This window comes from Cinclus cinclus, chromosome 6, assembly GCF_963662255.1.
Source record: "Cinclus cinclus chromosome 6, bCinCin1.1, whole genome shotgun sequence".
NCBI lineage: Eukaryota > Metazoa > Chordata > Aves > Passeriformes > Cinclidae > Cinclus > Cinclus cinclus.
Genome location: NC_085051.1, coordinates 35673201 through 35698773, shown reverse-complemented (window position 1 = coordinate 35698773; position 25573 = coordinate 35673201). Strand labels below are relative to the sequence as shown.

The window sequence follows — 25573 nt, the reverse complement described above, 5'->3', positions numbered from 1 at the left end:
ATTTAATACAGGCAACAATTCATACAAAAATTTACCACTTAAATTCATATCTGTAGAACTCTACCAAGAGTTTATCTACTCTAGCCCCCAGCTGTCATTTTAGAAAAGTATGTGTGTGCATCTTTTTATATTCATGATTTAACATACATCAGTAATTCTATTCATATTACAATAACATGCAAAGATAAGCCTTACTTGAAACTTTAAAGCAGCTAGATAGGAAACTCTGGCTCTAAATCTATTATCTGTTGGGTCTAGACCTTCAGTCACCAGATTCAGCAGAGCAAAAACCAATAAATTCAGAACAAAGATGCATTTGTTCTAACCACTGACAATAAATACTTGATGGTTCACTTCATGAAAAAGTGATGCATACTTTCCATTATTTCACTAAAAACTTAAGCCAAAAAACTGCCAGGACCCCTAAGTATGTGATTAATTTCTGGTTTCCTCTTGCTGTGTCTTAGAAAATGATCCAAGAGAATGTGGAAAGCAGCTGTAAAGTGAACATTTAAAAAGCAGCTGTAAATAGAACATTAAAATATGACAAGAAAAATTAAATTCACTTAGTATATCTAAAGCAGGTCTCGTTGCATTCTTCGCATAGCTCCTTATATATGCAGTGAAGAAAATTGCTCAAATAATTATTATAATAAACTCCCAAAATGGATAATGCAAATAGTCTATTTTAAAGTATGAATGCATTTCCTGCTTATTTAAGAAGTGAAAATATAGTAACCTGAAGAAGAGCATGACGCCTCACTAGCTCCTCATGACCTCAGCATTTATTTGCAAAAAAATTTCTGTCTTATCCTAATCTGGTTTCATTATTTAACTGTATATAAAACCTATTAACCACAGAGTCAAGGTCTCACCAGAATTTATTTTAGAAGTACTGGATGAGACACTGCCTTTTTTGAGAGTATTTTTGAGGAATCCATTAAGTAGCCTAACATCCTGCATACTAAAATTCCACAGCTCAAGATTGAAATATACTCTCTAACACTAGAGGGTAAAAGGAGAGGAGAAAATGGTCAGGAGAAAGCAGTTGGAATAAACTTTACATTGATTCAGTTAAAAGGATTTACCAAAGGCAAATTTCAACAGAAAAAAATGTGTCCATCTGCATCAGTTTAAGACAGTTTCCTAAATACCTGGAGATGAGCTGATGCTTTTGAAATCAAAAGACAAGATGACGGAGATGTACATATCAATATCTTGGAGAAATTGCATGGCCACCTGTCTCACAATTTTCTTTGACATTTATACAATAAGAAGGTTAAGAGCCTGAGCACTTTGCAGCACCAGAATTAAAAATCATGGAGGAATGGACAACCACTCCAAAGGCACTTCCTAATAGCAGGCTGCCTATCAGAGCAGCAAGCCAGGGGCTGGTTGAGTGCCCACATAAGGCGATTGCTTCCACCTCTAGGTAATCAAGTGTGTTGCTATCATCTAATGCATCTTACTCCAGCTCATTGCCAATAGGATACTGGAAAGCCAAACTTATGGTACTGCCATTCTACATCTTACTCTGAAACTTCTTTTCCAACCAACAAATCATATACAGAATACTACTGGTCTAGGCCTGCCATTATCATCCCAGTTTCTTTCTTAGAAAAGTGAATTTACAGACAAGGTATCAAAATACCAGTATTAGTGACTTCAATTTTTTCAGTGGTAATAAAGTACCGCTTTTAAATTGTCAGATATGAAAACTGACAAATCTAATAGTGTAAAAGCCCATATACTAGCCCCTACAGTAATGAGCTAAGCATAGAGACTTATTACCTCTTTTCCAACTTTATAAATATGTAAAATTAATTTACTCATTTAATTGCAGAATTAATCCTTTGTACATATAGAGTACTTTAAAAAATCAGTAGCAACAATAATTGAGGACAGATATTACATTCTTTACAAATGTTAAAGTTAGCTTCAAAACACATTGCCTTCCATGAAATTTAAGTAGCTTGAGGAAAACTCTCTGATTATTGATTTTCAGTGAGACTTAGTGCTTGAAGCACTTTCCAAAACTGAAAAGAATTTCAGTGTTTCTGAAAGCCTCATCATCTACAATTTCTGTTTTCATACTGTGAAAACAAATCCACTTTCCAAGTTATCCTAGCAGTAACCAGGGCTTTCACTTGACACCAATCCCTCTGCAAGGTCTCTGCAAAGGCACCAGATTTAAAAGAGAAAAGACAAACCCCCTTGTGAAGTTCTTAAATTATGCACAAGACATCTAACACAGAACCTGCTGGAAAAGACCACTTCAGTAACTTGCATCATTATTGCCATATCTCTGGGTATGAGTTTTGTTGGGGAGCAGTCAACAGTGCCATTCTGACAAACACATACAGAACAGAAGATTGCTTAGACTGAAGTCATAAATTGCCATGACATATCTCTAAAATAAATGAAACACTTCCATCATAAACTTTTTTTTTAAATACTTCAACCCACACTAACAGTTGTGGCCACCATTAAAAAAATGAGAATATACTAGTAAATTCTGATAAGAAAAAAAATGGTGTTCTTTGCTTTCCAGGCAGAGGAGTTCAAAATTAATTCTCTCTCACCCTTCAACACTAAGTAATGCTACACAGTGAGTTCTGAAGAAGTAGCACCATTGAGAAGGCTCACTTTCTTATCTTCACTGCCTCAAATATATTCCTTCAGTTAAGGAGTACTACTGACAGAAAACTCATGTTAGAGAGCAACTGTACCTTTATGTGCTCCAAAACGGCTGTTGCAACATTTGTATGAAGATCAATGAGCCTCTTCTTTTCCAGAAGTTCTGGAAGAGAGCTGAAGAGATTAAATACAAACTAACCTGCTGATTTCCACTGTTAGTTGAATTGTACACTCTATACAATAGGTACTAAAACATTTATAGAATTATAGAACAGTCTGGGTTGGAAAGGACCTTTAAAGGCTATTAAAACCTAAAATTACAGAATAGGGCTGGAACTAAAAAATGACAACATATAGATGTATTGATTCTCATAACCATACCTAAAGAAGGGGATTTCACTATTTTTTTTCTTATGAAAGAATGCAGAGGTGGGGACTTTGGTGGAGCAGTGCAAGCAAATCTATGATGCACTCAGATTACTTGTCTTTGCCAAGGAAACACTCCAAAGTCAAACACATTGTGGAAGTTACATATGCAAGCACTGGTTTAGGACACTGCATTTAACTTTATTATCAGCATTATAAAGCTTTTAAACAGTATTATAGAGCTGAACAGCCTACATTTAAAGATATTTATTTCAAAGAATACTGAAACTACAATAACAGAAAAAAATTAGAAATGGTTCACAGATAATTAAACAATAATGCATTATTGACTACTTACCTGACAGCTGAAGTTAGCTTAGCTGTATTATCTGAAAGCATACTTATTGCTCCTTCATCCTCCCCTTCAATGCCCTGGGTTTTGAGGAAGGGTTAGAAAAGAGGAATAAAAATAGTCATAACAAATACAAGTATCACACATGCATATGAAGTCAGTACATTTAGAATCTATTTTCTTATAATGCTATTAATCTCTGGATTATGTTTTTCAGTTAGTATGGAAGCTATAGAATTGCAACACCAATGAACAAGAAATTGAAACTTCTCATGAAATATGGTACTTCTACTCCTACTTTTAAGATCGTATCACGCCTAAAATTCAGCATGCACTGAAAATTTTTGTCCATGGGATGATAGGGTAGGCTAGGCATCTCTACAAACCCTATTATGCTTTACATAAAACACACACAGGTGATAAAACTTACCATAATACTTTTAAATCTTTTGACTTCATCTTCTTGGGTGATAAAACTTACCATAATACTTTTAAGTCTTTTGACTTCATCTTCTTGGGCTCTGTAAGATTCTAGTTCTTGCTGGACAGACTCAGCCACCTCTGGAAAAGGACTAATGCAATAGTCTGCATTAAGTTCAGCTAAATCAACAAACCAGACAATAAAAAGCTATTTGGAAATAACAACACACAAATTATGCAGCAGAATCAAATCACCGAAATTAATGAAACCTTACTGTAGGTTTACTTAAACTTTCTAAGATATATTCATTGCTTTCAATAATGTAATGCAAATTTGGTAAGAACAATTTTGAACTCTGTAACAAAGAGCTAACAGAAAAATATCACAGACAATGAATACTGGCAGTGCTCAGTCCTTACGTGGGGGGTTTACCCTGGTTGGATGCCAGGTGGTCACCAAGTGACTCTATCACTCCTCTCCTCAGCAAGACTGGGCGGCGGGGAGAAAGCAAGGCAGAAAAACCCCCGAAGTCATGGGTCAAAATACAGGCAGTTAAAAAAAGGAAAGCTTATATGTGAAAGCAAAGGAAAATGACAGGTTTTATTCTCTGCTTCCCACCAGCAGAGGATGTCCGGCCATTTCCCAGGAAGCAGGGCTTCAGTAGGCAGAGCAGTTGCTCCAGAAGAGAAACATCTTTTAAAAACCCCATGGAATACTGCACCCTTCTCCTCCTTTCTCTTAGGTTTTATTGCTGAACAGTGGAATGGAAAGGTACATAGTATCTCTTTGGTCAGTTTGAGTGAGCTGTCCTGGCTATGCCCCCTCCCAAGATCTTGCCCACCCTCAGCCTGCTGGTGATGGGAATGCTGGGGAGACAGTGCTGATGCTGAGGGAGCACTGCTCACCAGTAGCCGAACACTGGAGCATTATCAATGCCTTTCTAGCTACCAATGCAAAGCACGGCACTGCGAGGGCTGCTGTGGGGAAATGAACTTCATCTCAATATACCTTAAAAAAAAAAAGCCCCCGATCTAGAAAACATTTTCAAATAAGCTTAAAACAGAACTACCATATGTGAAAAATACATGGAATTTATATTGACTTAATTAATATAAACCTTCATAGCTTACCTGCCCTTATGCTTTTGCCAGAATTTATCAGATGTACTTAAATCATAGGACTTCTTATTTTTTTTCTTAGGTCTAGCACCTGCTGGAGTACTTTCCGTTCCTGCTGATTCTTCCAAGTGAACTCTGTTCAAATGAAAATCCTAAAATAAAGAAGAATCTTATGCAAATAGTTGACAGTTTGTTTATTCAGTCTTTTACAGTCAACAAAATATCTTCTACAATATTTTCTAAAACTATTACCAGAGCTATTTATTAGAGCTTCATAAGTAGGCAGGAAACAGTTTACTAGTTAACTAGATAATAAGAACAGTATTAAAAGGACTCTGAAATTACTCACAATTTCTGAACTGTGATCAGTTCAGTACCAAACAAGGCAACAAATGTTAATTTGTTGTTTAATGTTTGATTATCTCATATGCAAGCACTCTTCTGACACTGAACTTTGAATACTGTTTTCTGCATAGAAAGTAAGTTATTTAGCAAAGACTGTGCTCTAACAACTCACCAAAACTTTGAAGTAGAAAAGTTTCCATGTTGCAGACAAAAAGTGTTTCTAAGTCTGTTCACCTACACAACTATAACACGAGTATCAAAGCTGCTGAGAAGTTGATGACATCAGCAACAGGATCATTCACTGTCAAGACTATTTAGCCACACCTTCACACAGCTTTTCCCTAATTTTTTGAGCACTAGTAAAACAGTGAATGCATGATCAAGCAAAACTTTGCAACAAAGCTGTTATTTTTCCATATACTTTTTCTTCTTCCACAGATGCATGAACATAGAAACTCCATTGCTTTGCTAGAGGACACAATTACGCTCACATCACCACACTGCTCCGTGTAGGTCTTCTTTCCCTGACTGCCAAAGCCTGCCCTGTATTTTCTGCAGCTTACCTATTCTCTCTGGTTTTCAACAGAGTATTAACAAGTATTCCACTTGCTGATTTTATCCTAGCTCTTTTCAAGAACATTTAAAACTTCAAAGGTGCTCTCTGCTTGACAAATAATGATAGAGTGAAATCTTCAACTACACAGAAACTGTTATGAACCTTTTAGAAGAGATATTTTTTCCAGAAATAAAACATCACTTTATTATTTTCATTAAAGTATACAGAAATGGATCATTAGTGAAACTAAAGTTTTAAAATATTTCTGGTTATCCCTTGGCAGGGACTTAAATAATACAAATGATCCATGCCAGAATAGAAACATAACCACGTAGCTACTCAAAGGAAACAAATGCAGTTAATGAGAACAAACCTCATCTTACAAGAGGCGTTTAATGTTTCAGCAAAAAAAAAAAAAAATACATTTTCAAGTACACATACTTGATAAAAACTTGAAGAGAAAATAATTAATTTGATTGTAAATTTGGCTATAATTTTAATGAAGATCTGGGGTTTGGATCATTTTAACTCACCAGTGACCTGTGTTTTCAAGTTAGTTTTGGCATTTACAAGTTTTCTTAAAATAAGTCCTATTGATTAGTGCTCTTCCTTTCAACAGCCCATTTTGTCTTTATAAGGCTTTCTAACCATGCCTCCCATTTTTCTGTATTCACTGATAAAAGTTTTTTATTCATGAATAGGAATCTCTTCATGTAAGCATGTTTATGTGTAGAAACAGCATGGTTATAATCTCGATAGATGCAGCACTCAACTTTGCCCCTGGGTAGCTATTGTCATGGAACCACAGACCACCTGGTTAAAAACTCCTAATGCTGTGCACTTTTAAGATACAACATTTAATAAGTTTGTCCAGAGAAACTACAGAAGTCTGATGCAGTAGTGATCCAATGACCTTTGAGTAAGTCTTGTTCTGTTATTCCAATACCTCACCATAGTTGTAGCAATAGTTGTCCTCAGCTTCCAGTACATCTTTGATCACTCTGCATCTTGATGAAGTCTTATCCCAACTCATGCCTGAGGCCACCCATCACTACTTTAAAAAGAAACCTGTAGAAATTCACTACTTCTACCTGCAAGTCTCTAGTTCAAAACATAAGAGAAAACTTGGTGCAAACTGTGTTTTTTTCAGATACGCCTTTCCTAAAGAAACTAGGCCAAAATTTGTTATTTGCAGAAAGCACACTTAAGAGGAAAGGACTTGTGATAATGAACTAATTACATAAAATAAAATTTACAAATGCCCTAGAACATTCCATTAGTGACAAGCTGAAATATTTTCATTGTAGCAACTCAAGTTTCTGGTCACTATGTATGACTATACAGTTCACCATCAACTTTGTGTATCATGTGCATATTTCATGTATGCCTCTAAGAGTCTCAATAATAAATACAAGATAATTCTCAAACCTAGATATTGAAATTATTTTCACAAATAACTCTCAGCACATAAAAAGCCTTCAGATACTAATTACTCTTACTCTTTTTATATTATTTACTCCACAGCTATACACAAAATGAACAAATCTGAGGTAAACAGATTCCAGTACATTTCTACTATTGGTTTTATAAAATAAAATTGAGGAAATAAAGGCAGTTTAAAGTTATCTAAATTTAAAAAAAAAAAAAATCTGGATTAAATTCCTTACAGTAGGATTGTACACCACTCTGCACTGAACACCTACACCACCTTGTGGAGAAAAAGTATTTTTAGAAGTTCAAACTAAAACCAAAACTGGTTTAAAAACATTAAATGCATTTAGTTTTCAAAACTGAATTGCACTTAATGGAGTTTGGACATTATACAACATACAGATCATGAGCTACTGAAGAAAAAGGCAGGACTGCTGAATCAGAGATCTTTGGACGATACCAAGATTTCAACTTTTTAAATACTTTAAAAATTATTGCTAAATAAACCTTCCAGAGAAAATCTTCCAAGTTGTTCTTTACCAAAACAACTTCCAGATAAAACAGACAAAACAGATTTTGGATTAAGAGAGAATGTGGTAAGAAATTTTAACAATAAACTGAGTGAACAAATAGTTTTGGCAACAAAATCAGGTTTATCCTTACCAGAACATCATGCACTAAAGCCTGGTATGTCCAAGTATGATGTAGAGGAGTTGATAAATCTATGTTTCTGTCAACAAGGACTAATAAAGGCCTCTGGAAGCTGAAAAGATTACACTATGTTAGTACTTCTTTAAACATGGTTAGAGCACCTCAGTAACATCCCGATCAGCCACCTTCACGATCATATTTCAAGATAAAAGCAAAACTGCCTACTGCTGAGCTCCTTCAGCCTTCCTGAAAGTAACTGGGGCTGATCACTATGATAAATTTCATGAATAAAATCTTAGTAATGATAAAAAGATTATTTTACTTTGTACTAAGTGAAATTACCAATATACAAATATTGAGCAGCAGTCAAAACACTGAACAGCAACTAACTTTTTAGATATTAACTAATACATCTTTGTGTGGATACACATTTGAGTTCCAAAAAACTGTTTCAGTTTTTATTTATATTTCAGTTTACATTCAGTTTATATTTATTTTATTTATATTCAGTTTTATTGAGGTAATATTTGACCTTAATCCCCATTACGATCCTCAAATATAAAATTTCACTTCCAAGGGTTTCTAATTTCATTGTACTCTTTGCTTGTATATAAAGTCCATGCAAAAATAAATTCTGAACTTCTGAGATGCACTGTGGTAATTCCATCAATACCCAATTTTGTGGTAAAAAATGCATTCATACCTAAAGGTCTTGGGCTATGGCTACATGAAAAATTTATAGTGAAGATAAGAAGACTGTGAGCTGACAGAACATTTTAACAATCACTTCTCTTAAGCACACTATCTCTACAAACATTCAGGTAAAGTGCATTTGAACAGAGTAAAAACATTTAAATTCCATGCTCTGTATTTCTTTGCAGTAAGTATATTCACTTAAATATGAAATCTCAAGAGCCTTAGTCACCTGATTCTGAAAAACCAATCTAAAGATCTGAAGCCATTCAACTAGTTAATGTTTGCTATGTTTCTTTTACCTTACATTTGAATTCTGAGGGCTAGGCTATGCTCCACTACACTATCAGGAAAACAAGCCAGCCTCTGAAGGAAAAGCAGTGCTTACAATTCAATTCTTATGAAAATGAAGTAACTTGTAATTCACAACTGTTCTCTCTCCTTCCAATCTCATTCCTTTTGCCAACTTTGATGATTTTATACTTTTTATCCAAGCTCTGATTTTGAGATAAAAGCATGATGACTGTTTTATACCCAGTTAGCTGATTAAAAAATTCCTTCAGCTACATCTTGCCAATTCATCTCCTCCTTTTCATGTACAGTATAAACTCTCATAACACACCTTCCTAAGGCAGCCTGTGGAGTATTCAGCTATCTGGAGGTAGCACTACACAGGGATGCTACCGAGAACGCATTATCAGCAGCCACAAAGGATTCAAACAGTCATGACTTAACAGACCTTAACTATCCAGGTGGTAGTCCTCAAGCACTGTCCTCTGCTCAAGGTGGGGATCAGCTGAGAAACACTTGCTTTTGATATAACTCAACTGGTAACAGTGTTCACAAGCAAGAAAATGGGTCTTTCTTTTAAATGACTAAGAGTTGCTCAGAGCTATGTTCAGACATCCAGCTGCATTTTATAGCCCTGAAAACAGAGTGTATTTGCAGAAGCTTGGCTCTTGCTGGTTTTAGAGGCTGAACAAAATTAACTGGTTCATAACATAATTTCTGGCTTACTGCCCTAGGACCATACACTTAATATTTTAAATATGTTATGCTGTGGGATTGGAAAATATCCCTTGAAAGTATGTAAATTCTTTTAATATAGAATTTGAACCACATTCTTGTAAATACAGTTTTCAGTACAGTGGTGACTTGCCCAGACAACTGAAATATGAAAAATAAAATTACTATCACAATACCTGAACTGGCCAGCTCCAAGTGTGTCACCTGTAAAAAGACTGTTTCTGGCATCTCTGAGATTCTCTCTGAGTTTCTTATCCAGTTTCTGAGGAGGGGAAAAACAAAACCACTTTTAACAAACCAATGGTTTCCTAACCTCTTCACACAATCAACATTAAAAAAATTATTATGATGTTTCTGTAGTTTATAAATGCCTTAAATGCAGGAAGACTAGGTAGGTCCAGTGCACATGGGAAAGAAAGAAATCTTACATCTCTTTTGTCCCTCCAGCATTTATATCTATGTCCAGGACTACACTGAAGATGTTTCCTTTATGTCTAGTAATCTCCTCCCAGACAATTAGCATCCTTTCCTAAAACACCCAAGTAGAAAATACCAGTAGGAAGCATCAAGAGGGAACCACAGAGAAGCAGCAGATTGGGCTGTCAGACACTGCCACACAGTTGTTCCATAAAAGTGAGATTATCCTCAATATGAGTGGATTCACACTGCATGCTTAGATTTAATCAATATTAACATTTCACTGACAAAGAAGATGCAAAGAAGAAATGAACCACAGTAACTCCTAATGAAGACAATTCTTTAGAAATTGTTAATTGTGATTTAGTTTGGTCATTTCATCCCTGTTGGATAATCAAGTTCAATGTCAAGTTTAATTTGCTATGCTAAAAATATCTTGTACTTACAGGGTTTCCCAGTAAGATAGATAAAAATCTTACTGATACACGTAGAAGAACACAGGCCAAACAGCCACTTTTTAAACTGCGTAGATGCAGCTTAATTATAATACCTATTAGAAAATCTTAATAAACTCTAGATTAGGAATAATTATTTAAGTTTCTCATTATTTGATTCCCTAACATTACAGTTCCTACAGAAATTCTTTTGGAACTGAAATCAGAAAGAAAAATGGATGCATCTCTTCTCCAGTTTTATTTCCTTCATAAGGAAAAGGATACAATGACACTAGATCTAGTACTGAGAAAAATGAAAGTGATGTTTGGAAAGTTGTAAAGCAATGATAGGTGTTTAGAAAAACAGTTCTTACCACTGCCACCATTTCAGCTGCAGTTCCTCTTGAGCATCTGATTATAGGTATAGCGCCTAACAAAAGATATATTGACTTCTATGTGCATTGCAATTTTCAGATTTTATAATACATTGCTTTTCATAAACAACTTTTACTAACATTCTGAGATTAAATACAAACCTACATTAAACTTTTCTCTTGCAGTCTATGAAACAAAATACACTATACAGAAATATTAAATAAAGTCTTACAGAAGTGAATACCCCATACAACAATTTATGAGAAATAGAGTGTATACTAGAAAGAAATCCAATGTAGTGTTGCAGGGGACAAACTATCTCATACAGATGCATTAGAAGTTATTTTTAGAAGGTCAGAAGTCCTTTCAACACAATAGCAAATATTATACCATCACAATATATGTTACCCCTCACTGCTATGTCCAGGACTATGTATCTATGGTAATGCTATTTTCAAAAGCACATTTTCCATTGGCATTCAGGTTTCAAAATATTTAGCTACTGTTTCTTACTTATCTGTACAAACATGAAAATTCCAAAACCACAGATTTTAAATGACTGAGGAAAATACATTAATTTGTATCACACTAACACTTGAAAGAACTGAATAGGTCCAAGGGAATCTCTCTTGAACAGACTACCCCTACAGCAATCCCCAGCTCCCCTTGTAGGAAAGCTATTTCAGATGGACCAATTTCAGCTGTGACTTCAGTTAAATGTTATCACGAAGAAAAATGTATCAATTAAGCATCAAGAAAACTCACAATAAAATAAGTAAACTTAATATTATCTTCCCATTCCTTTAGGGAGTTATTTCACTTAGTTCTTTGCAGGGTTTGTGTAAGGAGTTTATTCTTCTAATTTGGTGGTGTTTAGGGGGTTGGTTTTTTTTTTGAGAATGATAAATTCAAACTCAAAGCACCATTATCTTCATTGCAAACTAGGATTTTATTAAAGCAGTGAATCCAAACCTTTGCATTTCAGTGTTCTTCTCCCATGGATACTGAAGACTAAGACTCAACTCACGTGAAGGACAGCCTTTCTTGTACTTTGCAGTGATATAAACCAATAATTTGAGCAAGATCATTATCCCACCCTGTGAATTACTGAGATTTCGGTCACAGATCTAATTCTGCTTTTAATTTTCTATATGAAATCACTAGACTTCTAGTTATCTCAATGAATATGGAAAACATGCTAGAATTTGGAAACTTACCAAGTGTAACAAAAAAACAGAAGAGACTATCAACAATAGTGTCCATTATAGTTTCCATTTCTGTGTCTGTTATATCTGGTCGGTTAATGGCTAAAACAGTGTGGAAAAAACAAAAGGGTTAAATAAGTTTCTGCCTCTTTAATAGTGAGAGAGTAATCCTCTTCTTATCTGACGGCTGTTAGTAATCAACAGCTTTTGCTGCTGTAATCACGAGAGACTGCATCCTAAAATGCTCCTCTTAGCATATCGATTAGTTTCCACCTCATTTTTTCTGAGAAAAAAAAATGGCAGAACTTGATTATTCCTTACTGCATAAAGTCAAACACTACACAATAATTCCCAAATCTCTCTCACTGCGTATGTATCTTTTGGATTGTGTTAGTATTGCATTAACAAAGACCTACTAAGAAACATGTTATACAAGAGAAATGGCCATCCACTTGGCAAACATTTTTCAGGAAGAAAATCCTCAAAAATTACCTGTGTAAAATAATTAATTTTGGTATACCGTTATCTATATTTAAAATTTCTAAATCCCACCTCTTGTATGGAGATTCCTTTTTTTTCCTCATAAACTTACCATCAGTCTCTAAATTAGGGGTAATTCCCAAGTTATACAACATTTCACTTGACAGATAAGAGAGATTTCCCTCCCACATTTAGGTCAGAACAGAAGACGTGCAGCAACATTTCTCTCTTAAGTAACTAACCTGACCAGAATATAACAGCCAACAGGAAACACCAAACCAAATCTTACCACAGATCTCAAGTCAAACACTATCTCAGGATTCATGCCATAAATCCCATCCTTGTTTGCTTTACTTTACCTTTAAAAATTTCTCACACAATTACCTGTCTTATCCTCTTTCTTCAAAAATCAGTCTCAAAGCTCTAAACATTACTAAGCCTTCCATCCAAAATTTATGCATGGACAGCCATAACCATTCGCTAACTTTAAAGGTGCTTTCCCCCTCCCCCCTCCCCCTCCCAAGCTTTTCTCCTGTAAGAATTTTACAGACATGGATTATATTTCAGCAACTGTACTTCGTAAGCCAAAGTTTTGACTAGGCTGACAGCAGCAATAAAAGTTTCAAGTTTCTGAAATATCAACACCAAAAAAGGCAGACCATTTCCAATATCTGTATTTTTCTATAATGACAAAACTTTGAAATTCACTGGGGTTATCATTCTGTAGTTATTTCCAACTAATGGTCTCCCAGTTTACAGGGGGAAAAAACCTTATTTTTACTCTCTTGCTTTTTCTTATTTTAGAATTTATTTCCCATCCTGTTATTATGTTTAAAGTACCCATTACTTTTGTTCCAGTAAGCTGCATACTGTCAGTGCCTTCTAATTTTGTCTGCCATGCACATTTTATGAGCATATTCCTTTTCTTGTACCACAGCAACCAATACAGATACTTAATGTTACTGCTCCTTAGGTCAACCTTTGAGAAACTTCCTTAAGAATCTTTTGGTAAAAATGTTCTACCACGTTTTCTATAAATTTCTCTCTCTCCACTCTAAAAAGCTGATGGGGAATGCATCATTACAGAAAAGTAAGCATAGGTCTCCTACATTTTCCTGTTGTACTATAAAATTCAACCAAACTGTAAAGAAACTGTAAACAAGCACTCAAATAGCATGAAACAGGATGTCTCAAATATCAACTTTATATCAATATTACTCATTTACTCTTCCTTCTACACAGTCTTAGAAAAACAGAATCAGAGCAACTAACTAGCTGGTTCTCCTTTCCAAAGATGAGTTAAATCCATGTAATTTCTGTATTTAAACCAATTAAAAGAGCTTCCCAGTCTATGGTATAAAAATACCATAATGCTCACAGGTAATCCAATATTTCACTCTTTCTAAAGTTAGAAAGTGCTCCTAATACCTGATCAGAAACTTCTGTGTTGCATTTAAACTCACCATTTCTTGTCCATTACTCAACAGAGAGAATATAGTGTCCTTTCTGTCTAGGAAAGTCTTTCACATAATTCAAGGGGTTTATACTGCTTATTTGTCCTGACATTACCTCTCTGTAAGAGCAGTCATACAGCCAAGGAATCAGGAAACTGAAAATTAACCTATTTTGTTATATTTCTTCTTACTTCACCCATTCAGATACATTGGTGGTCACACATAACAGTGATGCTGCAAGAATAGCAGCCAGTTTTAAGTACCCTAAGATTCACACTGACTTTTGTAGATTATGAAACTGGCAGTCTCCTGCTAGGGTTACTCTCCACAGGCAAAAAGCCCACTTCTTCCTCACCTCTGCATTCCTAGCACCTGTCTGTGTCAAATCTAGAACTCACACGAGACAGATCAGCTGCTGAGCTTTAAGGGTAAACTCATCACTCTCTGTGGGAGATCAGATTTCTGTTTAATGAGCTTTTGGAAACAGTCCACTTCTAAGCTGGTTTAAATATGCTGGCAAATTTCAGCAGCCCAAGAGAGGAAAACGAGCCAGGCAGAAACTGATGGGTGTACAATTATTACTAAAACTCTTCAACATCAGGTTTTAGTGAAAAAAAAAATCTGCTTTTCAAACAAAAATGCCCTTCATTCTTTCAACGGAATCAACCCCCAGTGTGAGATACATCCCAGTTATTACAGATCCAGTTTTAAAGACAGGTACTGACGTCAGATATTGGGCAAGTAAGGAGAAAAATCTCACTGCTAAGTTTTAGACATACAGAGACTTCTCATCTCTATCTGGTCACTAGGGGGTATTCTATGCACCAGGAACTAGCTGTGTGACATGTAACTACACTAAAATAATGAGGAGCTGCTGCAAAAATAGGACTACCTTGACTTCTGCTTCTTCCCTTGCATTGCATTTGTACATCACACAAATGTTGGTACTTTCTAAGGAATGAGTCAATAAAACACACCCTGCAGATCTGAAATTACTGGCTCTGATGTAAAAAGAGAGGAAGAGTAAAACTGCAGCAGAAGCAGCCAGGCAACATACCCTGTAACATCCAGAGCACATAAATGTCTATACCACAGTTTTGCTTTGTTATTTAAAAATATGTATTTATTTTTCAGTATCACAATCACCATGTAATAAAAGATGCTGAAATGAATATCTAAGAACTGCTGCTTTCATGATTTTACATATCTAACAGATTCCTGAATTCTGATCTGATCAAAGCACAATGAAGTAATTGCTGGTTATAAGCTACAAATTCAAAAGTAAATTTCAACTTCAGACATTCCTGTATAATTTTTATATAAATTCTACTTACCACGGTATGAAACAAGTTCTTTGTTTTGGTTACACAACACAAACATATCATCTTCTAAAGTAATAAAATTAAGATATTGATCAAACACCTAGAAAATAAGGAAGAATAGTCAGAATAGTCCAGAGTGAAGCACTAAAAAAAAACCCAAAACCACTATATGTTGTTAATTTACTGCTACATTTTATAGAAGTACATATTTAAAAAAAATAAAGCAAGATATAATTTATGAATAAAAAAGCCTTTGTAAGGGTTGACTGAGTAACACAAAATATTAGAGCACTGGAAAGTGCCAGAACTGTCCAACTGTGGACAAAGTTCTAGCAACCAAACATCACTGAAAAAAACACATGTGGTAGCTATTTCAATATTATAGGTCCACTTTTTATGAATATGAAGGACTACAACACAATCAGCACTGAGCTCCCAGGCAGGAGAGGGCAGTATCTCAACAATAAGACATTACAGCTCATGAATTTTAACTTTTCATGAATTTTAACTTTCAACTTTACAGGTGTAATATACCTGTACATTCAGGAAAAAAAATAAACTTCTCTCTAGCATAAACTATTAATGAGACATCACAACTGAAAAATAGATTTAAGGAAGTTTACAGTGCTACAACAATTTCCTGCTGCTGAGGATCTAAGGCTTAAACAATACTAGCAGCGTTTGTTTTATTTCACAACAGGTTCTTTCATTCACGCCAGTAGTGCTAATTGGAGTGAGAAAAAGTGAATGTATTTAAGTATATTACTTAATAATTTACAGGTTTTGGTACAGCCATTCAACAAAAATAAAAGTAAATCCCTAACACAAACCTTTAAATCATAAAGATATAGGAGAGTACTCAGTAAAAGTGTGTACACACAAAATATTATTTCAAATGAGAACTGCACTCATACTGCTCATTTTGTGTATTTTGGAAGTAATACTGAAATACCTATGCACTGAAAGCACTCATTCAGCTGATGTGATTAGGAATCCTCTGAAACCACTGTATCTCCCCTCTTATTTAGCCCAAAAGTCTTGCAGCACTTGGATTTTTGACAGCTGAAGTATGGTAATAAGCTGGGATGACTGTAGGTTCTGTTTTTTCCCCAGTATGCCTGAAAATCAGAATGCAGTGACACCTTCAGTGGCACTAATATTAGGAACTGGGGGACTTTCTTACCTTAGCCACTTGAGTTACTGCATTAGCACCTATAGCAGCATTTGCAATATCTTCCAATTTACTTCTTGAAATGGCAGAAATAAAGTTTAAATAGTAAGACTCATAAAGCTGGTTTCGAAGATCCTAAAAGAAAGGAAAATTTTGCTGAATAAGTACTAATACATTCCTGACTAATAAAAAGAAGAAATCATACTTCTACTGTGTGATGTTACAGTTATCCACAGTCAAACTAAACCTTCAGAAGTGCTTAGCTGTCTGTTCATGCAGCTCTGCACACAGTGTTTTGATTACATATAATATATAAACAACGTAATACAGAACTGCAAAAAACCAGGAAATTACATTTAAGCTAAAAGGCAGCAATTACTATTCCACACCTTACTGTTGACCAAAAATAACGTTTGCTCTTCTCCTTACTTTGGCAAAGATGTCAACCTTCCATCCATCTCCTTCCCAGGAATGTGAAAATTGAGGTTAGCCTAATCCAGTCTTCCCACTCAAAGCAGTATCAAATAGTGCAGGTGGCTCAGGATTGTGTCCAGGCAGGTTTTGAACCTCTCCAAGAATGGAGACTCCACAGACTCTCCAGGCAATCTGTTCCAGTGTTTGGCCACCCTCATTAAAATAGCTTTTTCCAATGTTAAATGTAATATTGGTACCCACTGCCTCTTTGCACTTCCCAAACTCTCTCTGACACACACAAGACATGTTTACTGTTCTACTTGCTGGGAAATTGAAGTTTTGCATAATAATATTTTGGGTAACATTTTTCTGACAAACATGTGCTAGTTACAGTCACATTCTGGTGAGTGCAGGATTACTTCACACACTTTGTTGTGTGGGCTTTTTTGAAACATTACACATGCAAGTTACCTGGCACATTCTGTCAATATTTTCTTCTGTTGGCATTACAAAGTAAATGGCTGGAACATCTGGAATAGCATCCCGATCTGAATGCAAAAGCCTAACAGGAAGGAAAAAAGACATCTCTATGTGTTTTTTCTCTGAAATGTATAAAATAATGAAAGTAAAGAAATTATTTATTTGTACAGACAAATGTAATTTCCTACAATTTCTTTCCATATTTAGCTAGAGTTTTATCAAGAAAAGAAATCACATACGTGTATTTTTGGCTGAATATATTAATAGATGTGCTCAAAGTTTACTCAAAGCTTGAGAAAAGGCTTTACAAATGTTCAAAAACAGATTATCCATTCAGAGGAAGCTAAAATACTGCATCCATGAACTTCATATATGAACTGTTGACATGGTAAAAAACCACTACGTTTCATTCTATTAAACTTGCCTTTCATGCTTGAAGACAAGGTGCTTAGATGTTTTTCTCATGTTTCTGCTGATTTGCCAGCAGGTTAAACTGTGTTGCCATTTCTAGCTTTCACTTAGTAAAAGTTAATAAACTCGTAAAAAAAATAAACCTATGTTCAAAGTTCCTTCATGACTATTACCACAGCTAAGGAATGACAATGGACTAGGTAAATGTAATCTGGGCAAAAAGAAATGAAAAATCTCTTAAAATAATACTTAAAGACTTCATATGTTTGACAACAAAGTAAAATCTACGTGTAAACACATCAGGAAAGAACATAAACAGTCCCATGAAACATTTTGTGCCAATATAATTTTAACATATACGATTGCAAAAGGATTTGTAGAGACAAATTCCAAAATAATAACTACTAGATAATTTTTATTTTTGAACAAGGACCTCCTGTTTTGAGCAAGAAATCTTACTGAACAGTGTTTGGAACTATCTCTCCACAGCATAATGCCATCTGATTTTAGGAACAAGTCTGTGTATAGTCTTTATTTTAGCAGTTATTTTTTCAATGATTTTTCACTGATTTGTTCTTTATTTTGGGGAATATGAAATAATGTTCTTTTTAGGAAAGAATTCCCAATTTTTAAAAAGTACTTACAGATGCAAAGTGATCCCCATATCTCTCAGCTCTTTCACTGACAGCAAAGGTGAGATGATATCTTGGCCAAATCTGTCATAAATAAGAACCTGAAACAGATACACATCATCTTATAAAGTGCTGTAAAAAGTAGATACTGTAGAACACAGTGGTTACAGGAATTCAGGTTTAGGGAACTACTACCCTAACTTCAAAAGTGCTTCAAAATATCAACATCTACCAATTTATAATAAATCATTAGTTTGTCATGGACTTCCATTTGTGCTTACAAATAAATAAAATATAAAAGAAAAACCAAAGAGAAACTCAGTGATAAAGGGGGAAAAAGAATCATCACTTCCATCTCCTGAAAAGTGTCTTGCTAATGAAGAGTTTGCTTTTAGAAATTTATTACTGTATGTGCAGAGTTTTCCCGATTACATTTGGGAGAAAACAACAGGAAAATCAGAAGAGAAAATAGGAAACAGTGAAAAAAGACAACAGATGAAGAGACAGAATATATGGTTTGTAGAGGCAAAAACTCCTCATGACCTATAAGTTATATTTTACAGGTAATAAAGCTAGCCTGATCTCTGCTTCTTCAAGCTATCATTCTTCCATTTATATGGGCCTCTTTCTGACCCTGGTATTTTTTCAGCAGTTCCGATACTCAACTCCGTGTATTTATAATACAGGGAAAAACATTTTGTACAAGTTAATAACGTAAGAAAGATGAACTTGATTTAGTTAAAATCAGCAAATCTGAACTTTTCTGAACACTGTAAAACTCTCCTATTCCAGTTCCAGAAGTTCTTACCTTCCATACTGGTTCTCCTGTGCTGTTTTTAACAGGAGGAACATTGAAGTTCAGCATACGTTTCAAAGCCACTGGAAAATAAAGCCAAAGAATGCTTTACTCTCTTCACACTTCAACAACAGTGACTAAAGACTTTAGCAGGATTTTATTATACATTTCATTTGAAAGGAAAACCATCACAAACTATAAATGCAACAAGTCACATTTTCGTTACCTTTACACAGCTTTGACTGACAAATGGCACACATCTGCTAGAATTTATGAGCTCCAGAGGACACAGCAAAAGGCAAGGAAGCAAGTTCTAAAACATTAACTCTCCTTAGTTATACAGGCTATATTCTAACATGGTTTGCCTTAAAAATAATTCCACTATCTTCCTGAAGGAGCATTCTGTCCAGTGGGAACTAGTTTGCTTTGTGTCCTGATCTGCTTTTCCTGCCCCTCAGGAACACCACTGTACACACCAAACAAAAAGTTCCTTTATGACTAACAAAAATCAATACAGTTTGAAAGATTTTGAGAATTCATATGAAGAAATTGCTGGTTTAAGGGGTACAAAAATACCCTATGTTTGCAGCAGGAAAAGTCTTTGAAATACGAATGAACTTTAACTTTCAATTCCACATAGAAACCAAAATAGATTGCTTCACCTATCTCTAATTTATAAATCTATTATGTAATGCATCTTTCCTCATTTTTTGATTAAACAACACAGTATGTTGTATACAGTATACAACACAGTATAAAAGTGCTGCTCTTCCATCTTTGATGAGAAAGCAAAAGACTATTTGTGCTGTAGTGCCTATCCTCTTAAAACTCTTAACAAAATCATCATAGAGTTTTGCAAAGAGAAAAAACTTGCAGAAATCAGAGTGATGGATACCACTTAGCTCAAAAATGGAGAGTGGTAGGAACAATAACTTCTGACTCTGGCTGAATCAACATAGTGCAGTTCCTAGGATCTACAGTACCACAAGACATCTCAGGTTGGTGAGGACCTTGGAAGACCTCCAGTCCAACTTCCTGCCTAAGGAGGCTCAGCTCTGAGGCTAGGCCATGCTGCTCAGGGCTTTATCCAGTCAATTCTCCATGGGTGGAGGTGCTATAACCACACTGTGCAACCTGTGGCACTGACTGTCCTTGTGAAGAAGAAGTTTTTCCTTATATCCAGTTTGAACATCTCATTTTTGTGATGCAATTTATGCCTGTTGTGCTTCACCCTTCTGCCATACACCACTACAAAATGGCCTGGCTCCATCTTCTCAGAGCTGTCCATAGGTACTGGGGAGCTGCTGTAGGGTCCACCCTGAAGAGACCTGGAGAAAACTCCAGGCAGAACAAGCCTGAATGCTACAGCCTCACCAGAGCCTCTGACCACCTTGGCAGTCCCTGCTGATCCTCCCAGCTCCACTGGGACCCCTTGCAGGTCTTTTTGACAGAGCTGCTCTCCAGTCTGTCAACCCCCCCCACTGTTGCCTGCATGTGCAAGGGGGCTCTTCCTTTACAGGGGCAGGAATTTGTCATTGCTAAATTCCCTAAATTCTAGGGACCCATTCCTTTTGCCCATCTAGGTGCCTCCAAACGGCAGCTCTGCCCTCAAGTAGAAGACATTTCTGTAGTTTGCTATCACCTGCACACTTCATCAGAGTACACTCTGACAGGGCCTCCAGGTGACTGATAAGATATTTTAAACAAGAGAGGTCACAGAATACATTCATGCATTGCTCTAATTGCTACCAGCCTCTGGGTAATTATGTCAGGTTAATTACAAACCCTCTGAGCCTGACCATCCAACCAGTTTTTTTAATGTAGCTAGTAGTTCATGTTGTTCTAGTTGTTCTAGTCCATGACATCCTAATTTGGATATACTACCACTGTTTCAAAAGCTTTGCTGAAGTCAAGGTAAATTAAATACTCTACTGTCCTGCTGCCTACAAACCCAGTCATTTTGTTACTGAAGGCAATTAGACCAGTCAGGCATAATTTACCATACATAAATTTATGTGTGCCTTTCCCCTCATGTGATGAGAAGTGTTTTCCAATAGGATTCACTCAATGATTGATTCCGAAGTGACACTAGAGTATGGAAGTATTTGTTCATGAAGACTGAGGCAAAGTAGTTACCAAAGCCCTATCTGTGTCTATCATCATTAGATGATCAGCTCCATTTAGCAAAGATTCAACATTTTTTCTGATTTACATTTTTGCTACTAATGTTACAGCAGAAGCACTTCTTCCAGACACATGCTGCACAGCTTCCTCCTGTGTACTGCCCTTTCAAATGGTATTACTAGCAGTGAAACAAAAAATATGGGAAAATCGAAGCATTGAGTGCTGAGTCTTGATCGACTCCAGCATTCCACTTGCTTCATACTTTTTTTTCTTTTTTTAAACACTATGAAGCAGCCCTGAAAGTTGATTACAGGCTGCTCCTGGATTCTTTGGCCCCCTCACTGCTGGTGACATCTTCAGCCATATCAGCAATTTTATATAAAGCTGTATGGTTATGTGCTTTGGTACTACTGGAGTTGAAGCAGCTGCATTGCAGAGTTAAGTCATCTAAAGTAAAACTTGGCATAAACTCTCTGCCAAGAAAGAGTAATCAGACTAGTAATGTGCTGTGACAATCATGTCAACATTCAGCAAGTGTCTTGAGTTTCTCTTTTTGTATTCATATTGCCATTTCATTTACATTAATGCTTAATGTTCTCTGGGGCAAGGATCAGGTTTTTACTGTGCTTGCACAATGATATGCTTTTGTTAAGAAACCAATCCTGGTTATGAATCAGGATAAAGGTCACAACAGATGGTGCACATACATGGTAATACTATAACTACATGATAAGAGACTTTTTTTCTGAGTATATTTTAGTTGTTGAACTTAGCTTCTTAGAAAAGACCTCCTTAACAGAAGACAGCATGGATTCAGTTGTAAAGGCTGACTGAGACAATCAAATAACAATTGTTGGGGACATGGACAGTGGGACTGAGTGCACCTAGAGCAAGTTTGACAATGGCATCAAGCTCTGTGTATGGTCACAAAATCACAGAACCATTTAGGCTGGAAAACACCTCCAGGATCAGTGACTCCACCCTTTGACTGATCACCATCTTGTCAACCAGACCATAGCACCAAGTACCATGTCCAGCTGAACACCTCCAGGGATAGTGACTCTACCACCTCCATGGGCAGTTCATACCCATGTTTAAGCCTTTCCACGAAGAAATTCTTCCTCAATAATCTGTAGAGAAGGGAAGCCATCCAGAGGCACCTTGACAGGCTTGAGAGGCGGACCTGTGTAAACCTCAAGAAGTTCAGCAAGGCCAAGTGCAAGTTCCCGCAGCTAGGTTGGGATAATCCCAAGCACAAATACAGGCTGGGCAGAGAATGGATTTACAGCAACCTTGAGGACTTGGGGGTACAGGTGCATGACCTGGCAATGTGTACTTGCAGCCCAGAAAGCCAAATGTACTATGGACTGCATCCAAAGCAGCATGGCCAGCAGGATGAGAGGGGATTTTGTCCCTCTGTTTTCCTCTGGTGAGATCCCACCTGGAGTACTGTGCCCACATCTGGGCCCAACATAAGAACTTGAACGTGTTGGATTAAGTCCAGAGGAAGACCACCAAGATACCAGAGGGCTGGAGTGCCTCCCCTAAGAAGAAAGGCTGACAGAGTCGGGTTTGTTCAGCCTGGAGACAAGAAGGCTCCAGGGAGATCTTATAGTGCCTTCCAGTACCTAAATGGAGCTACAAGAATCTCAGAGAGGGACTTTTCACAAGAGCATGTAGTGATAGGATGAGGGAGAGTGGCCTTAAACAGAGAGAATAGGTTAACATTAGATATAAGGTAAATATTTTTCCCTATGAGAATGGTGAGGCACTGGAACTGGTTGTACAGAGAGGTTGTGGATAACTCATTCCTGGAAGTGATCAAGGCCAGGGTGGATGGGGCTTCAAGTAACCTGATCTAGTGAAAGGTATTCCTGCCCATAGCAGGCAGGGGGTTAGAATGAGACGATCTTCAAAGTCTCTTTCAACCCAAACCACTCAAGGAACACGGTGAAACAGAGTAGAAAAGAATAAAGCTGTACAAAATATGAGCTCAAAGAAATTAGGCTTTATTAGAAAGACAGTAAAGAGAAGATAAGCAAAGGACTTCAGAGGAACATCAAATAGCACTATCAATGACAGATGGCAGAGAAATGAGATTACAAAAAAGTAGCTTGGTACCAAAAAAATAAAGGATACTAGTAAAATATTTGAGATCCATAGAGACTGTGATGGAGATTTAGGCAGGTGATTCAAAACATTTCATGCTAACTAAATGCATCCAGAATCCTATACACCACCAAAGATAGCACAGTTTTTAAGGAGAAAGTGTCATGGTTATATCTTAACTACAGACTACAACTCTGGCAAGCAAGGGAAGTAGAGAACTACGGAGCCGTCATTCCCTGTGCTTTAGGAGCATGTTCAAGGCTTTACGAAGCAGCATCAAGGCAGAGAAGAATCAATTAAGGACTCTCAGCAGTGTCTAAGAAGGGACTGAATAACAAACCCTTTACTCACAGAAATCCTCATGCACAATTAGTTATCGTATTCTCAATTTCTTGAGGGTCAGTACACGTTCGGATGCCCCTACATTGTCTTAACACGAACATGACGACAGTAGCTTTATTTTTGCACCATTAAACACTATTTCCTGTCGATTCTTCCCACGGGCAGAAAGAAACCGAGACGGAGGAAGCTCCCACGGCCGCGGGAGAAGGCGCGGCTCACGGCCCGGGTCCGGCCAAGCCCCGCCCCGGGGGCGCCTTCCACACCTCGGCGGCACCTACGGCCACGTCCCCGGGGCCTGGGGCCCAAGCGGGGCCGGCGTCCCCCTGCGAGGACCGCGGCCCGAGGTTCCGGAGCCCCGCCGCCCCGGGCCCGCCGCCGCAGAGGCGAGGAGAAGGCGGCAGAGGGGCCGCCAACCCGTTGCCGGGAGACCCAAGCCGGGTGAGAGGGCGCGAATCCCCGGCGGAGGCGCGGCGGCGCCCGCGGCCCGCCCCGCGGGTACAGAGGCAGGCGCGGCGGCCGCAGCGTGCGGCCGGCCCCGCTTCCCCGCCCGAGCACCGGGAGCGGGGACCGCGGGCGGGCGCTCACCTGTCTGCTTCTCCCGGATCCCGGCCGCCATCTTCCCGCGCCGCCGACCCGGGCGCGCCGCCCCGCCCCGCCTGCGCAGCCGCCGCGACACGTGGCGGGCCCCGGGCCCGCCCGGCTCCGCCGCTGCGGGGAGCCAGGAACGCCCGCTGACGACTGAAAACACGGCCTGTGCTCCGCCCGCCTCGGGAACGGCCGGCCACAACAGGGGGGCCTGCTGCAACACTTTTCTATTGACAGATGGTGGGTTACGCTCTTGGACTGACGTTTCAAGAAAATACCTGAAACAGTTTTGATACGACGCACTTCGTGACTAAATGAAAGTCCTGATGTTTCACAACCAGGGGTCTAGCTGCAAATGAAGTCATGTAGTTTTAGTGAGTTATCACACCGGAATATAGTTACAAGTCTGCTTTCCTTTGCCGCAGGCCCCTGCCTTCACGCCCTTACAGCGATCCTACACGGCACGAGCCCCCTTGTCCCAGCTCGGCTTTGACACAACACTGTCCGGGTCAACGTGCCATTCGCACCTTTGTACAAATCTACAGGTACACAAATGAAACTGCGGAAAATAGTGTTCACTTCTAGGAAAGTAACACTTCTAGGGCTAAAATCTATAAATCAACAAAACAACGCAGAAGCTACATATTTAACCTTTTATTGCACTTTGGATATATACACTGTATTCCCCACAATTACTGATTATTTCAACACTGATGCTACAACTGTCATGTAAAACACTACTTGAAGATACAACAGTTCAGGCACAGTTCAAGTTAGAGCCAAATATATTTACAAAATTACATATTGTTGCAAATCATTCTAAATACCACAACTGTAAAAAAAATTGTTTATGTATTACAAAGATCAGAGAATTACATTGTAGTTTTTTTACAAACATTTTGAAAATTATTTTCTGTATACATATAATTTGACACCTCAAAAGTTTTTGCTTTTTAATTTTTCTTGTGTCCAACTAGATATTCCCTTATGTAAGAAACATCAAAGTTATAGCTTTAAACATGCTTTACCATATAAAACAGATTCAAGATAGACTTGAAAAGCGTATTTCGTAGGCTTCAAAGCTACAAATCTTTCTATTTTAATCAGATTTTTTAACACTACTTTCAAAATGCATATACAGAATGTGACTCTGAATTACTAACTAACACTCAAAAACCTCTTTTCAAATTTCAGGACTTAACATCTTAATGAAAATAATTAAAGCT

The 25573-nt window shown here is 37.4% G+C and overlaps 1 protein-coding gene across 2 annotated transcripts in view; it reads right to left on the bottom strand.

The window, feature by feature from the left end:
• Window positions 1-24389, bottom strand: part of SCFD1 (sec1 family domain containing 1) — a 49127-nt gene extending 24738 nt beyond the window's left edge. The window contains exons 1-14 of one of the 2 annotated variants that reach the window (XM_062494198.1): window positions 24348-24389; window positions 19200-19270; window positions 18404-18492; window positions 17340-17430; window positions 16467-16589; window positions 15296-15383; window positions 12040-12129; window positions 10822-10877; window positions 9773-9858; window positions 7890-7989; window positions 4907-5046; window positions 3837-3927; window positions 3362-3435; window positions 2730-2811 (exon numbers count right to left, since the gene is read on the bottom strand). In XM_062494198.1, the coding sequence (XP_062350182.1) occupies window positions 2730-2811; window positions 3362-3435; window positions 3837-3927; window positions 4907-5046; window positions 7890-7989; window positions 9773-9858; window positions 10822-10877; window positions 12040-12129; window positions 15296-15383; window positions 16467-16589; window positions 17340-17430; window positions 18404-18492; window positions 19200-19270; window positions 24348-24378 (1212 nt within the window). In that variant the 5' untranslated portion in view covers window positions 24379-24389. Of the gene's footprint in view, window positions 1-2729; window positions 2812-3361; window positions 3436-3836; window positions 3928-4906; window positions 5047-7889; window positions 7990-9772; window positions 9859-10821; window positions 10878-12039; window positions 12130-15295; window positions 15384-16466; window positions 16590-17339; window positions 17431-18403; window positions 18493-19199; window positions 19271-24347 lie in introns of those variants that run through there. The other variant, XM_062494200.1, reaches the window with a different exon arrangement.
• Window positions 24390-25573: the final 1184 nt, after the last annotated feature.